Genomic DNA, 15,733 nt, shown 5'->3' with positions numbered 1-15,733 from the left:
GTTCCCTAGGGACTCTGGTCGCCTGAGAAGGGTGAACGAGAAAAATGTGAGAAGCGTGTGCAAAGAGGTCATGGTGTGTGTGTGCGTGAGAGGAGAGAGAGAACCTCGCTCAGAGACGCGTCCGGAGCCGCCCATTGAGAGGGTCGGGCGGGCGTGTACGCTGTGTGCACAGTCCTCGGTGGAACGTGTGCAAGTATCTGCCATTCTCTAGGCGACCCGGCTCTGAGGAAGTGTGGGAGGGAACCGTGCTTGTGAGCTGGTTTGCGTGGCCAAACAAGGCGACCAAGGCGCATTTGTCCTAACGGCCAGCCCTCCGTCGGAGTCTGTCGGAGGAACAGGGAGTGAGCAGCAAGAACTCGCCTTGGAGGGAGGCGACGCCAACGCCCGCGCTCCCGGCCAGGCGTGCGTGAGGAGGCCCATCTCACCCAGGGCGCGTGGCGGAAGCCGTGGCGGCGAGCGCGCGCGTGTGCATGTGCGCGTGCGCGTGGGGGCGCGGCGCGGAGAGAGGCGGCAGGGCCCAGCCCCGTCGCAGCAGCAGCAATCCGGGGCGGCTCCTGCTCCAGCCAGGGACCGCCGCGCACCAGCCGCCGCGGTCGCCGCGCCCTCCCGCGTCTGCAGCCGGCTCGCCGTTCGGTCCGCCCAGACGACACTTCCCGGGTTCCCGGCCTCGGCTCCGCGCAGAGGAAGAGGAAATGAGTGCGGCCGCCGCGCCGGCGCCCGAGCGGGGTTGGAAGAGCGAGAAAGTGGACGAGGCGCAGGCCCTGGCGCGGAGCTGCGCCGCCCGCAGACCCGACTTCCAGCCGTGCGACGGGCTCTCCATCTGTGCCACTCACAGCCATGGCAAGTGCTTCAAGCTGCACTGGTGCTGTCACCTAGGATGGTGTCACTGTAAGTGGAGCCGCGTGTCCGTCGCCTGCGGCGGTCTTGGGGGCGCCCGCGGGGCCCGGCGGGTCGCAGCCCGCGCGGTGCGGCCGGGGGCTCCGCGCTCTCCCGGGGCTGCTGTGCCGCAGGCTGGGGCCGCGCTGGGCTCCGGGTCGCTAGAACTGCCCTGGAGCGCGACGCCTGGGTTGGCGCTGCCTTGGCAACGAGAGGAATTCCCGGGGGAGGCTAGCTCTGGTCACTGCCTCGGGAGGGGATGTCCTCGTCCCGGCAAGACCGGACTCCCTTTTTTCTTTTTCTTTGGTACCGGAAACGTCCAGGCCGTGTGCCGAGAAGCGGTGGAGCGTCGGCTGAGTGGACGGCCAGCGGAGGGGAAGCCGCCTTTCCGGGTCGGCGGTGCGAGAAGCGCCTCACTTTCTTCCTCACTTGGCTTTCCGACTGAGACTCCGATTTAAGAGTCTTGGAAATCGAACTTGTCCCATTGATTGTGTTCCAACTGAGAAAGCGTGAAGTGTGAGGCACTGCTTCCAGGAAGTTAAAGGAACCGTTTTGTAGGGCACACTCCTTCATACCCAGTTACAGCATTTAGAGCCAAGTGTATGAGTGTGTTTAAGAATTAGAAAATAGGGACTGGGGTTGTAGCTCAGTGGTAGAGCACTTGCCTAGCATGTGTGAGGCACTGGGTTCGATCCTCAGCACCATATAAAAATAATAAAATAAGGTATTGTGTCCATCTACAACTGAAAAATAAAGAATTAGAAAATAAACTGACTTGTAGATATGCTTAAAGACTCTTAGTCTAATGTATGAAAGCTGGAACTACATGGTCTTGTACCTTTCTCTGTATTTATGCTGCCTTTGATTTTTAAGTAGATTAAACTTAAGTAGCCATTTAATCAGAATTCCACAATTTGATTAGTTCATAGTATTTGGTCTTTATCTGCTGAATCGTTTCTTTTAGAAATACATTCTAAAGTTAGTTTCCACATAATCTTAGAATAGAGGAGTTTGGCATGCTTATTTAGGACACAAAATTTTCAAGTGAACTTAATATTATTTTTTTCCTTGTTGGTTAGAGAAAGTGACTCACCACAGATGCCGTATATAACAATCCTTTTTTACATTAACTGAACACGATTGAATAATTTAGTCAAATTTATGAATTAGGGATAGAAAATCCTTGCATTTTCTTTACAAATTCAAAGCACATGGAGCAGTACTGTTTTGCCTTCCATCTGCTGATGGATCAGTTTCTTCTTATGTCTCACTATTCATCCTTATTGTGTTTGGAGGTGCTCCCAATTAGAAAGCAATGGGGACAGGTTACATAGTTGGAAGTAGCAATCACGGGAAACCTTGGGGCTAAATAAAGTACACAAGTAGGAGTCTGGTGAGTCCATTTAACTGCCAAAGCATCCTGTGGAGTATGAGGAATGTTAAATTTGGTCCAAGTCAGTGCCTGTTTACAGCATCTCTTCTAAGTGCACCATTACTGGTGGAAACATTATGGTCTAATCAGCCAGCTTCTTCCTTCATTAGCCTTGACTCTTAGAATACTCTTCCTTATAAGGAGCTGAAATCCTTTCTAACTTCTTTCTACTGGTCCTATATATGCCTTATGAGATCATATAGAACAAATTCTTATTCAGAATATTCCTGTTTGAGCTGTTCACATATATGTTTTGGAATATGCATAGGATTTTTTTTTTTGCAGACATTGACTATCTTATCTTTATATCCCTGGCCATTCTCATAATGAAATATTTCCCTGGTGTTGTCAGTAATGGGTTTGAATTTCATTGAGTGACTTAATGAAGATAGCCATCATTTTCCTCTGAAGCCATTGTTTTTTCCTGTTTATAAATTTTCCACTCCCTCTGTCCTTCCTTTTTTAGAATAGTATCCAGGCTCCTAAGCATCCTGGTTCTGTTCTGAACATGTGTCAGTATGGTTATGATCCTGTAAAGGTTGTGACCCCCAAAAAGATAGGTGGTATCCTAGGTGTGGTCTGATCAGACCAGAGTGGAGCAAGATTGGTACATCCCATCTTTGAGATACTTCTGTGGCTGCAGCTAGAATCACATTAGCTCTTCTGATATCCACATCTTATCATGCTGAGCTTGCTGCTGTCATATTGAAGTAATCATGTTATCAGCTAAAGCCATTGAATGGGCTCTTCAAAAAAGAAAAAAACAAAACCATCATTTGGGGGCAATTAAGCTAGTTGTGACAGTTGTCCATTTTAAAATTATAGATATATATTTAGACACAAGTATAGGTACCTTAGATATTTTTCCTTATTACATCTTATTTTAGGAGGATTAGCTCATTTTTCTGACTTACTATGTTTTCTAATTCCAGCTTTTTAAATATATATATTAGTTATTCCTCCTTGGTTCGTGTCTTGCCCATCTTAGACGCTAAGAGTGTATGTTAACTTTCTACACCTTCATTCTAGTTATTGATAAAATAGTAAAAGTAGGAGAAATCTATGTATAGAGTCCTGAAACTCCTTAGCAGTTCATTAATGACTACTGAAGTTGTTCACACAATTACCTAATCACCTAGGTATACTGTTATTCATCTTTTATTTCTCATGTCCACATGGCTATAACAAGAGCTGGTCAGAGAGGCTTGTTACAATCCTACCAACACAGAATTTTACTGCTTCTTTCTGATCTATGATCTATCTTTTGAATTTTCTCTGAAAAAAAAAAAAAAAAAAGACATTAATGTGGTGTAACTTAAGACTGGTTCCACAAATGCTTACCACTTTCTTTTCTAATAGTTAGTAGCTGATTTAATTTAATTTAATTTAAATTATTTATTTTTTTACATAAGGGGCTTTATTAAGCAAACAGAGTGTGTCCCTGCAGGGTAAGAGAGAAAATGAGAGGAAAAGAGAAAGGGCGAGAGCTAGAGAGAGTGAAAAGTGAGGAGGAGAGAGAAGGAAGGTGAGTAGGAGAGAGAAAGCATGAGAAAAGATCTCGTAGCTGATTTTAAATAAATGATCTGAATTTGAAAAGGATTAATGTCAAGTATATTATACTGTTGTTGGCAATTCTGATTTTAAAGTGAATCCTATATTCATTTGCTCTTTCTAGTCTTCAGCCAGGCTCTGGTTCTTGAGGTTCCTGCCTGGGCAGCAGTTCAGTGATCCATTCACAAGGAGCTGTGACATTAAAAGCAGCAGGTGCTGTGTTATGGTCTTCTCATGTGATTGGGCATTAATTCTTTCTACTCTTGTAGCCCAAATAGCAATTTTTTCTTCAGAAGAAATAAGTTAAGATACTTAAGAATTTCATTGTTTGTTTGTTCTTTCTTCTTTCTTTCTTTCTTTCTTTTCCTTTCTTTTGTTCTTTTCTTTCTCTGCTTTCTCTCTTTCTCTGTCTGTCTGTCTGTCTGTCTCTCTCTTTTGTATTCATGAAACATTTCAGTTCTAAGCATGCACATGTCATGAGCACCTTCTCTTTATGAAACATTATTATGGAAATAATGATATGAATATATCTGGATTCTGCCCTTTAAGTTCCATGCTATATTTGTTTTGTGATTCCTTTACACTCAAAAATGATACAGCTGAGAAAACTATTGACCAAAACTGAGAATACCAAATTGAGAGGATTCCCTTTTACTTGAAAATGGTAGATTCAGAACAAATAAAGGAAATTTAGGACTATATAATTGATGTTAAAGTTGTGAAATTTATAACCTTATTAAATAGAAAAGACTGGAAAAAATGAACATTTATAAAAGATGTGGAAAACTTGTATACATATTCATAGAATCAGTGCTTGGTGCATTATTACATAATTAGTGTATTCGGGTGATGACTGATTTTTGATTTCTAGGAGGAAAACCATAACCTTTCCTATTGGTGTCAAAGATAGATTATTTTGCTGAGTAAATGATGACTCTGAATCTGTTACTTAATCTTTTCCTAGTAAGGAATGATATTGGACTGAATTAATAAGTGAAGGTTTCTAGGAGGAGTCTTGAGAAAGGAAAAGACATCACTTGGTTAGAGTATAAGGACAGGGAAAAATAAACCATATGCAGGTATTGTGAGAGAGTTTTGTGGCTAGAGGGGACAGATTATTTAGAAGAAAAAAGAAATTAGGTTGGTGGAGATAGAGATAAGTGGATGGACTTTAGAGGTATTGAGGTGAAATCTATAGGCTCAATTAGACTTGAAGAGTAAGAGGCAGGTTATTAAAAATAACTTCTGGGCTTCTGGAATTCTGCATTTTGCATCTTAGATGGATGAAAAAGCAGGATTGGGAGGAAGATCATGAATCCATGTTTGGATTCACTGTGCTTAAGCTGCTTTTGTCATCTCATGGTGATGTCAGGAGGCCATTAGATAGAGGAATCTGAAAATCAGAGGGGAGGTCTGAGCTAGAGATAACATGGAAGTCATTTACTTATTACAGTTTGCAGTTGTAGCCATGATGAAACTTGAGATTGCCACAGGGAGAAGGTAGCACGAGAAGTGAAGAAAACCCTTAGGCTTTCCTTTAGAACACTAGTGTTTAAAAGTCTGGATACAGGAGGATAACTTCCAGAGGAGTCTAGAAAGAGATGGCTAGAGAAGAGAAATATGAATAGTATTGCAGAATCCAAGGGAAATGAATAATTAAAGAAGGAGTACTTAGATGAACCCCATTTTCAGCAGGTTCTTAGATGCTGCTGAAATACACTAGTAGTAATTTTCTTTACTGAAGAGAATGATGAAAGGGTTGAATCTTGACTTTAGGATTATGCTTAATTGAAGTATTAATCAAAGCTATTTGAGACAGTAATACTTCAAGTTAAAAAGGGGATAAAGTGCCAGGAGTGTCCTTGATGTAGGACACATAGGTTATTTTTAATATTTATTCAATGATTACTTTGTGCTGGAGTAAACTTAATATACTGATCACTTACTAGTCAGTTATGTCATCATATCCATTTTAGGACTGAGAAAAATAAGCCTAGAGAGGTTAAGTAACTTTCCTTGGGGTATATAGCTAGTAAAGGCTGGAACCTAGATTGGATCCAAGTTATGTCTGATTCTGGGACCTGGACTTGGAACCACTGTTGGCACTCCAGTACAATTTAAAATTAATGAGCAGAGCAGAACCAACAGAGCCCAGCTCCACTAAAGCCAATGATGGGGAAAGTTTAAGAAATGGGCAAGTTGTATCCATTGCAGCAGTGAAACCCAGAAGCTGAGAACTGTAAAAAGGTCACTGGATGTTGTGAGGAGTACAACCCAAGTGAAGGGTTAAAAAGAGAAAGTGATTAGATGATGACAGGTGGGGTTGAGTGGGTGTACACAGTATGATGTAGGTGCCACCAGCAGAACTCAGAGTTGGCTTAATAAAGTCACATAAAAGATAGCTCAACTTTCTGCAGAAGATATCTTAAAGGATGTCGGTTTCTTTCAGGTTGAAAGCAGGAAGAGTGGGATTGATGTTGTCTAATAGATGATATTAGCATATCTAAAGAAAGACTGTTACATCAGAAGGTGGATGGGCAGCATAGAAATGTGAAAGAATGGGAACTGGAGAGGTGGAATTCGCAGGTGCTTTTCAGGTCTGTCGAGAGAAGGTGGTATGTTGCCTAGCCTGCGTGGGCTTGGGGCAGGGCTTTCCCTGCAGACCGCGGTTATAGTTCCTGTTTATAGATCTCCTATATGAAAACAGGAGCTGTTAGAGAATTCAAGTGTCTGGACCTTAGGGCAGATAAATATGCTTCTTTCCGTTAGTAAATTAGCATTGTAGTTCTCACGTGATTCTGTTCTGTTTTCCCGCTTTTATACGACTCTACAGAAACTCAGCAAGATCAAGCTCTCACTTCCCTAGGAGAAAGCTAGTTGGTTTTTCCAAAGGACATCTTGATCACTTCTATGACAGTAGCTAGAGAGAATGTATTCAAGAAGTTTGACAGTGAAACCAAGGCTCCCCCCGCAAAAAAAAAAAAAAAAAGAGTGGGAGGCTGATTAGTTAGAAAACTCAATTTATGCTTTTTTCCTGAGAATGAAGATTCTAACCATGTCTAGTGATTCAAGGATGAGAATACACTTTTTAAGAGGAGAATAGGATTCCAGATGAGTTTCTTTAAAGCTCTTCCAAGTAGAGTAGGGAAAGCTGATAGGTAGGGAAAATTGTTGGTGTCTTTCCATCCCAGCGGTGTATACGTCTGGTTGCATGAACCCCAGCAATAACAACACGTACTGCTTACATATGGGCACAGTTAGGAATCATTTTGTATGTGTTAGTTCATTCAAACCTTGCTACAAACTTGTGGGGCGAATACTGTTACTATCCCTCTTTTTGATCAGGAAACTCACGCAAGTTCACATGTAGTACTCCTGGTGGCCTGTGGTAGCTGCTCATTGGAATGTGACAGACTCACTGGCACCAGGGCAGCTGGTTTCTTGGTTCTGCTGAAGGTACTGTGAGGATGAATTCAACCGTTTTAAATTCTCTTTGGAACAAGCAGAAATTAAATAATTAAGTAGAATGGCTTCTGATTTTAAGAGAAGGGCAATTATCTGCAACATGGATGTTTCAGATTTTTCTTGAATTCCATAAAGCTGTGCTTTTAAAAAACATTTGATGCCAGGAATGGTGGTACTCACCTGTAATTCCAATAACTTGGGAGGCTGAGGCAGGAGGATCTCAAGTTTGAGGCCAGCCTCAGCAACTTTGTGAGACCCTGTCTTCAGAATAAAGAATAAAAAGGGTTTTGGTGTAGCTCAGTGGTAAAGTGCCTTGGGTTCAATCCCCACTGTGAGTGTGCACACACACACAAATTTGATAATGTGCAAATACTACTTTAAAAAAAAAAAAAAACACGCAAAAATGTATTGTATGACATGAAGCTTCAGTCATGTCATAGCCTCAAATAATTCCTAACTTTAGGTGGAGCCTTTTTTTGGGATTAGACTTGCATACAGACCTTTTAGTTGTTACCTGCAGGCCTGTTGAACTGAGACTTAAACAAATGGCTTTTGAGGGCCTTTCTGTGGTAATTTCTTACATTACAAAGCCTTCATTTCATTAAGTTTGTTCTCTTGTGTTACAGAATCTCACTGCTACAGAAAGAGTATTTCTAGAGAAATTAAGCAATATTGATTTCAGATAAATATAGGAGTATATTTGACATGTGTCTAAGAGATGAGCTTTTCTGAAAACTAATGAATGGTTTATACATAGACTGTGGAAGGCAGAGCTGTCCTAGAAGAAATGAGAGCCCTGTTGTCAGACTCACCTGTCTGACATCATGGCCCATGACAATCATGGTCCTTCTACTTCTCGGCATTGTGATCCTGGACAGTCTTCTCAACCTCTTTCAGCTTCACTGTTCCCTTCTGTAAAACAGGAATAAGAACCCTACTTCCCAGGGTTTCTGAGAGAAGCTTAAGAACATATAAGCAAAGTACTAGCCAGTCTAGTATCCTGGTGGCAGGCTCTTGAGTTGAACTTAATGTTTCCATCATAAGCTCTGCCCATTTTCTAGTTATGTGGTTTGGGAAATTACTTAAACCTGTCTTTTCCCTCTCTCCCTTTTTCTTTCCTCCTTGTTTTCTTCTTTCTTTCTGCCTTTTTCTTTGCCTTCTCGGGATTGAACACAGGGTTACTCTGCCACCAAGCTACATCCCAGCCCTTTGTACTTTGAGACAGGGTATTGCTAAATTGCACAAGCTGGCCTTGAACTTGTGAGCCTCCTGCCTCAGCCTCCTGAGTAACTGGGTGTATGGATGTGTGCCATCACCCCTGGCAGTTTTCTCATTTTCAATATGGTAATAATAATAATGTCAGCCTGATAGCGTTGTGATTATCCTTAGAGTTTTGTAGAAGCAAGAAAAACGAATAAATTGAAGAACACAAAAGCACACAAAACGACTATTATGACTGACTTTTTTTCAACCTTGAGTGCCATCCAGATTCATATGTTTACTATAGTCTCCTTTAATCATTCTTAAACAATGATACTTTTTTTTTATGACATTGAATTTTTTGAAGAGTGTGGGTTAAGTATCTCTAGAATGTTCCATATTACAAACTTGCCTCATTGTCTCCTCATGATTAGATTTTGGGTGAAATTTGGTCAGGTTACTGCATAGGTGAACTTGTGTCCTTACAGCATCACAAGAGAAGGCAGAGGACCTCAGGTGCTCCACCACTGCTGCTGCTGAAGTGGTCACTGCCAAGTTGCCCCATTGCAAACGAAACTTTTCCCTTGAATATCCTGTTCCCAGCAAGTTTAATGCTGTGATTTAGGCATTGGCTGAAGGTCCTTGCATGTGTCACTTTATTTCAATGGTGGCTGCAAAATAGTGATCTAATTCTGTCGTTCCTCCTGCCATCCAGTGGCACCGTCTCTCTGAGGTGGAGTTTCTCTTCTTTACCTGCACACCTTTGTTTTAATTGTTATTATAAACTGTTTCTTTTTCATCCAGTGTGTTGTAATCAAATGTCATAGTTTCTTTTCAGTACTCAGTCGTCTCATGATTGGGCAGGGAGCCTTCCTTCCAGCTGGCATCTGTGTCCTTTTCACAAGTCTTCTCGTTTGTTGATCACTTCCCAGTTTTCTGGCACAGCAGGTTGTTCCAGGCTTATCTAATAATTCTCTGCCCCAGATCAGAAAGCTAGTGTTTTTCCAAGAAGCCCAGATTCTTTTTTTGTGAGAAATGGTGAGAAAACCATCATCTGGTCCCAGGTCTGCTTGTTTCCGCTGGATATTGTTGCATCTCTGTGTGTCCTTCATCTTTGCTTAATGCCCGAATGTATTTCCTTTCTCTGTTATTAAAACCCTAGTTTCCAGTACATCATGATATTTACTCATTTCTTCTGTGCTTAGCTGCACACAAGATAGATCAGAGATTACTATGTCAGTACCACTACCAACAAATGGATGACTAAAGTTTAAGATTCTTTGCATGCTTTTTCTTCAGACAACATCCTAGAAGAGATGTGTGGTGAAAGAGCTCCGGAGCTCAGATGTTTGTTGAATTGCATGTTTATTTCCTGATGGTCATCTTAATGTTTCTCATTCTGATCAATTGTTAGCTTTCTTTTTTCATCTTCTTTCAATTACACTTTTATTTTGAGATAATTGGAGCTTCACTGCAGTCACGAGAAATAATACAAAAGAGGTCCTATGTACCGTTTATCCAGTTCTCCAGTGGTAACATCTTGCAAAGCTATAGTATGGCCCCACGACCAGGGAAGTGACATTGATGCAGTCAAGATAAAGGACAGGGATGGCTCATACTGGCCTCCTAGAGCCACACACGTTTGTCTCTGGTCCCAACCCCTCATCAGTCCCTGGCAATCCCTAACCTGTTCTGCATTTCTTTGGTTTTATTTCCAGAATGCATATACATGGACTCACACACAGTATGTAATCTTTCGTGATTGGCTTTTTTCACTTACCATAACTCTCCTTGGAGATTCATCCAGGTTGCTGAGTATATCAAGTGTTCATTTGTTTGTTTTTCTTTGTTTCTTTCTTAGAAACAGGCAGATCACAGACTTACTGAAAGCAGAAACGAAGGTAACACTCTGTGGAGTGGAGGGAGTGGGCTGAGCGGGGGAACAGCTCACACCCCTCTCCTTTCTTTTCACTGCCAAACAGCGTTCCATGGTATACACATACCACAGTTTGTTCGATCATCACTCATTAAAGGACATTTAAATAATTTCCAGTTTTAATACAGATAAATCTGTAAATATTTGTGTATATTTTTCTGTTTGAATGTATGACTTCGTTTCTCCTGGATAAATGCCCATGAATGCCACTGCTAGGTTGTATGGTAGTTACATGTTTAATATTTTAAAGAAATGCCAAACTGTTTTGCAGAGGGACTATAGCATTTTACATACTGTATTAGTCAGGGTTCTCTAGAGAAACAGAATCAACAGGAAATATGATTATAAAAAGGGGATTTGTTATATTGGCTTACACGACCAGAAGTTGGATAGTCCAAAATGGAACCAGTAGCTGCACAGTCCAAGAGACGGAAGCACCAAAACAAGAAGGATCAATATTGCTACCCTAGTCCAAGACCAAGGCTTCTGGAAACTACCTGGAGAATCACTGGCAGAGTCTGCTTTGAAAGAGTGAAGAAGCAAGAGTCCAATATCTTCAGATGATTGAAGCAGCAATCAAGAACCCATTTAAAAAGAGCTGAACTTGTGTCTGCATCTGCTTCCTTGTTCTTCCAATTTTTATTCCATCTAACCCACCATCCTGTTGGGCAGTGCTGGCCACGCTTGGGGAGGGTCTCCACTTTAGTTCACCATCCCACATTCAAATCATTCCTAGACATGCCCTCGTTAACACACCCAGGAGCCTCTTAAGCATTGGCATCTCTTAATCCAATCAAGTTGACAATTCAAATTAACATGCGTGAGTGGTTCAGTTTCCTCATCACTTCCTTGCCAGCCTTTGGTGTTGTCTTAGCCATTCTCATAGGTGTCCTCTCAGTTTGGGCTACTATAACAGAGTACCATATTTTATACTTATAAACTAGAAGATTATTTCTTAGAAACTTGTCATGGAGGTTGATAACCCAGTCTCCAGGTATTTTAGCTATTCTAGTTCCTTTGCCTGTCCACATGAATTATGGAATAATCTCAACTAAACCTATTTAAAAAAAATCATTGGTATTTTGATAGGAATCACAGTAAATCTGTGTATCAGTTATAGATGTTTGATGTCATTCATCAATATTATATAACTTTTAGCATATGAGTCCTACACGTTTTTTTAGAATTTCACATAAACACTTAGATTTTTTGAGTGATTGTAATTGTTTTTACATTTTTAATCTTGGTGCTCTTTCTTCATTGCCAGCATATAAAAATACTGTTTATTTTTTTATGTTACCTTTTTATCCTGTGACCTTGCTGAGTTACCTTTTTTAGTTTTAGGAGGCTTATAAAAATTTCAAATAAATTCCTTGGGATTTTCTACACAGTCTTCTATCTTAAAACAGGGATGGTTTGAGTTTTTGCTTTCAAAGCTATATGTCTTCCCACACCCTGCCTTTTCTTGCTGTATTGCACTGGCTAGAATTTTGAGCCCTGTGTTGAATAGGAGTGCTGAGAGAATGTGTCTGTACCTTGTTCCTTCATCTCAGGAGGAAAGCACTGAATCTTCCACTCTTTGTGTAATGGCAGCAGTAAGCTTTTTGTAGGTATTCTTTTTCAAGTTGAGGATGTTCCCCAATATTCTTATTCTGGGAGGTTTTTTCTATCATGAGTAGGTATTAAAATTTCAAATGCTTTTTTCGGTATTAATTGATGTGATCCTGTAATTTTTCCTCATTAGCCTGCTAATATGGTGGATTATATTGATTTGTTTTCAAAGATTGAACCAGACTCACATTCCTGAAATAAATCCCATTTTGTTATGGTATATAATTCTTTTTATGTATTGCTGAATTCTATTTGCTAATAGCTTAAGGATTTTTCTGTCTGTTTTCATGAGTAGTGATGGTCTGTAGTTCCTTGTACTATCTTCGGGTTGGTATTATACTCTTACTCGCTTCAGACAATGAACTGGAAAGTTTTCCTTTTCGTATTTTCTGGATGAAAATGTATAGACTTGATGTGAACTTTTCTTTGAATGCTTAGTAGAATTCTCTAGTGAAACCATATTGACCTGGAGATTTTTTTTTTTTTTTTAGTTTAAAATTCATTTCAGTTCAATTTAAACATCTGGTTTCTTCAGTAGTTATAAGGCTATTCAAATTATTACCAATGAATGAGTAATGGTAGTACGCATTTGTAAATGAGTTATTTCATTTCTTTCTAAGTTGTCAACTTTTTGTGTGGAGTTGTTCATAGTAGTTCCTGGTTCAACTCTTCATATTTTCCTTGTCTGTGGTGATATCCTCTGCTTCATCCCTGGTATTGGTAACTTGTGTGTTTTGTCTGTATTCTTGTTTTGTCTGTATTCTTGCTAGAAGTTTTTCATTTTTGTTGAACTTTTCAGAGAACCAGCTACTTATTTCATTGATTGTCTCTACTGTTTTTCTGTCTACCATCTTTGATTTCTGTTGTAATTTTTATTATGCTCTTCCTTTTCCGTTTGGGTTGAAAAAAATTTTTTTTGTAGTTTTAGATGGATTTTATTTGTTTATTTTTATATGTGGTGCTAAGGATTGAACCCAGTGCCTCACACATGCTAGGCAAGCACTCCACCACTGAGCTACAGCTGGAGCCCTCCATTTGGGTTTATTTTGAAAGCTGCTTTTTATAGCTCGGATCATGAGTTGGGAGCTTAGATTACTGATTTGAGATTTTTTCTTCTTTCTAGCGTATACGTTTATTGATATAAAATTCCCTTTAGCACTGCTTTAGCTGTGATGAATTTTGATGTGTTTTATTTTTTAAGTTCACTGTATCTTTTTTGATTTCCTTTGAAACTTACTTTCTGACCCATGGATTTTGAAGTGTGGTTTAGTTTCCAGGTGTTGACTGTTTTCTTGTTATCTTTCTGTGAATTAATTTCTATTTTGATTCCATGTTGTATGATTTTAATTTTTATGACATGGCCGAGGATTTTTTATGGCCCAAGATATGGACTGAGTGTCATGAACACTTGGAAAGAATGGGTATTCTGCTATTATTGGGTGAAGTGTTCTGTGTGTCTCTTGTTCATTTTGTGGCTGAGATTTTCAACATCTTTATTTTTGGTCTACATGTTCTGTCAGTGGTTGAAAGACGGGTGTCTCCAATCAGTTGTGGATCTGTCCTTTCAAGTCTGTTAGTTTTTGCTGGACCTGGGTTTGCATTTCTTTTGTTAGTACATACCCATTTTACAATTGTTATGTTTTCTTGTAAGGTTAACCCATTTGGGCTGGGGTGGTAAAGCGCTTGCCTAAAAGGTGTGAGGTTTGATCTCCAGCACCATGTAAAATAACTAAATAAACAAAGGTATTGTGTCCATCTACAACTAAAAAAAAGAAAAGATTGACCTATTTGTCATTATCTAATTTCTCTCTGTTTTGTAATTGTATTTGCTCTGAAGTCCATTTTCTCTGATATTAACATAACCACACTTGCTTTCTTTTGTTAATGCTTGCATAACCTGTCTTTTCTGTTTTTATCCTGTCCATACTGTTAAATACGGAGTGAGTTTCTTGTATGTAGCAAATAGTTGGTCATGCTTTTTAAGTCTCTTCCAATCTCTTATTTGATGTATGTAGACTACTTACATTTAATGTAATTGATATGTTAGGGATTAGGTCTGCCATTTTATTTTTTGTTTTCTTAATTTTCTCCTTTTTCATTTCTCTGTTTTCCTTTTCCTGTTTCCCCATGAGTTACTTGAACATTGTTTTAAAATTCCATTTCGATTTATCTGTAATATTTTGAGTGTCCTCTGTGTAGCTTTTTAGTGGTTGCTGTATTACATTACGTATATATGATATCATAGTTTTTTAAAATATCTTTTTAGTTGTCAGTGGAGTTTTATTTTTTTCATTTATTTGTATGAGGTGCTGAGATTCAAACCCAGTGCCTCACACATGCGAGGCAAGCGATGTACCACTGAGCTGTAACCCCAGCCCATATCATACTTTTTAACCAGTTTGAATTAAGCATAAAAATTATACTTCCCTTCATGTCCCTTTGGCTTCCTCCACTTAAAATATAATCTTCTTAATATGTTCATTCTATATGTATTTAGAACCCTATCAGACAGGGTTATAATTTCTGTTTTAACTGTCAATGTAATTTAGGAAACTGAAGAAGAAAAGGAAAGTAACTTTTTATTTATTGTATTCTTTCTTTTTTTTCTGATTTTCCAAGGTTTCTTTTCTGTTGCTTTTCTAAAGAAAACTTTTGGCCTTTCTTTTAGAGTGTGTCATATTGTGGCAAATTCTCTTAGTTTTCCTTCATCTCAGAATATTGTGATTTTCCTTTTGTTCCTGAAGATGTTTTTGGTGGGTATATGATTCTCCATTCTTCTACTTTCAGCACTTGGTGGGGTGGGGGGGGGGTGGGGGAACCTCTGCCACTTCTTTTGGTCTCTAATGAGAAATCCATTGTCATTTGAACTGCTTTCCTCTTATGGATAAGGTTCTCTCTTCCTCTCTCTTCTTTCAAGATTTGTTCTTTTTCTTTAATTTTCAGAAATTGGAACATAGATGTATGCTGGCTTGGATTTCTCTGCGTTGTCCTGGTTCAACTTTTTGATTCTGTAGGTTTATGTTCTTGGCCAACTTTGAGGAGTTTCGGGCCCTTGTTTCTTCAGGTACTTTTGCAGCACTGCTCTTTTTCTTCTCTCCTTTCAGGACCCCAATAAAATGAATATTAGATTTTTTAAAATTTACACATGCATGGTCCCTCCCTGAGGCTCTTCCCTTTTTAAAAAAAGTATATTTTCTCTCTCTTGTTCAACTTGGGTGATTTCTGTTGCTTCATTTTATAATTCAGTAAAAATTTTCTCTTCCATTCTTTTGTCAAGTCCATCACTGAGCTTTTTATTTTGGTATTATTGTATTTATTTTGGCATTATATTTTTAGTTATTGTATTATTAGATGGATCTTTATTCTGTTTCTTTCAGAGACTCTCTCTCTTCTGAGGCTTTTTATGTCTTCATTTGTTTGGAATGTATTTACAGTTGCTCACTGAAGCGTTTTTTATCATGCTGCTGCTTTGTCAGATACTTCTAACCATTCTGTCATCACAGTCTTGACATCTGATGGTCCGTTCTTTTTCCATTTGATTCTTCCTGGTTTCTTGCTGTGACAAATGATTTACAATTAATACCAGACATTTTGGATTATATTATGGGACTCTGGATCTTATTTAAACCTTGTATTTTTCATGGCTTAAAAGAAAAAAAAAA

The 15,733-nt window shown here is 39.5% G+C and overlaps 1 protein-coding gene across 1 annotated transcript in view; it reads left to right on the top strand.

Moving 5' to 3' along the window:
* The first annotated feature begins 252 nt into the window (after positions 1-252).
* The window catches only part of LOC124993343 (UPF0524 protein C3orf70 homolog), a 73,306-nt gene continuing 57,825 nt past the window's right edge, over positions 253-15,733 (top strand). The window contains exon 1 of the mRNA XM_047565116.1: positions 253-888. Within this exon, the coding sequence (XP_047421072.1) occupies positions 471-888 (418 nt within the window). The 5' untranslated portion in view covers positions 253-470. The remainder of the gene's footprint in view (positions 889-15,733) is intronic.

Source organism: Sciurus carolinensis, chromosome 9, assembly GCF_902686445.1.
Source record: "Sciurus carolinensis chromosome 9, mSciCar1.2, whole genome shotgun sequence".
Classification (NCBI taxonomy): Eukaryota; Metazoa; Chordata; class Mammalia; order Rodentia; family Sciuridae; genus Sciurus; species Sciurus carolinensis.
Note: the sequence above shows the minus strand (reverse complement) of the source record. Positions and strands in the feature narration are given on the sequence as shown.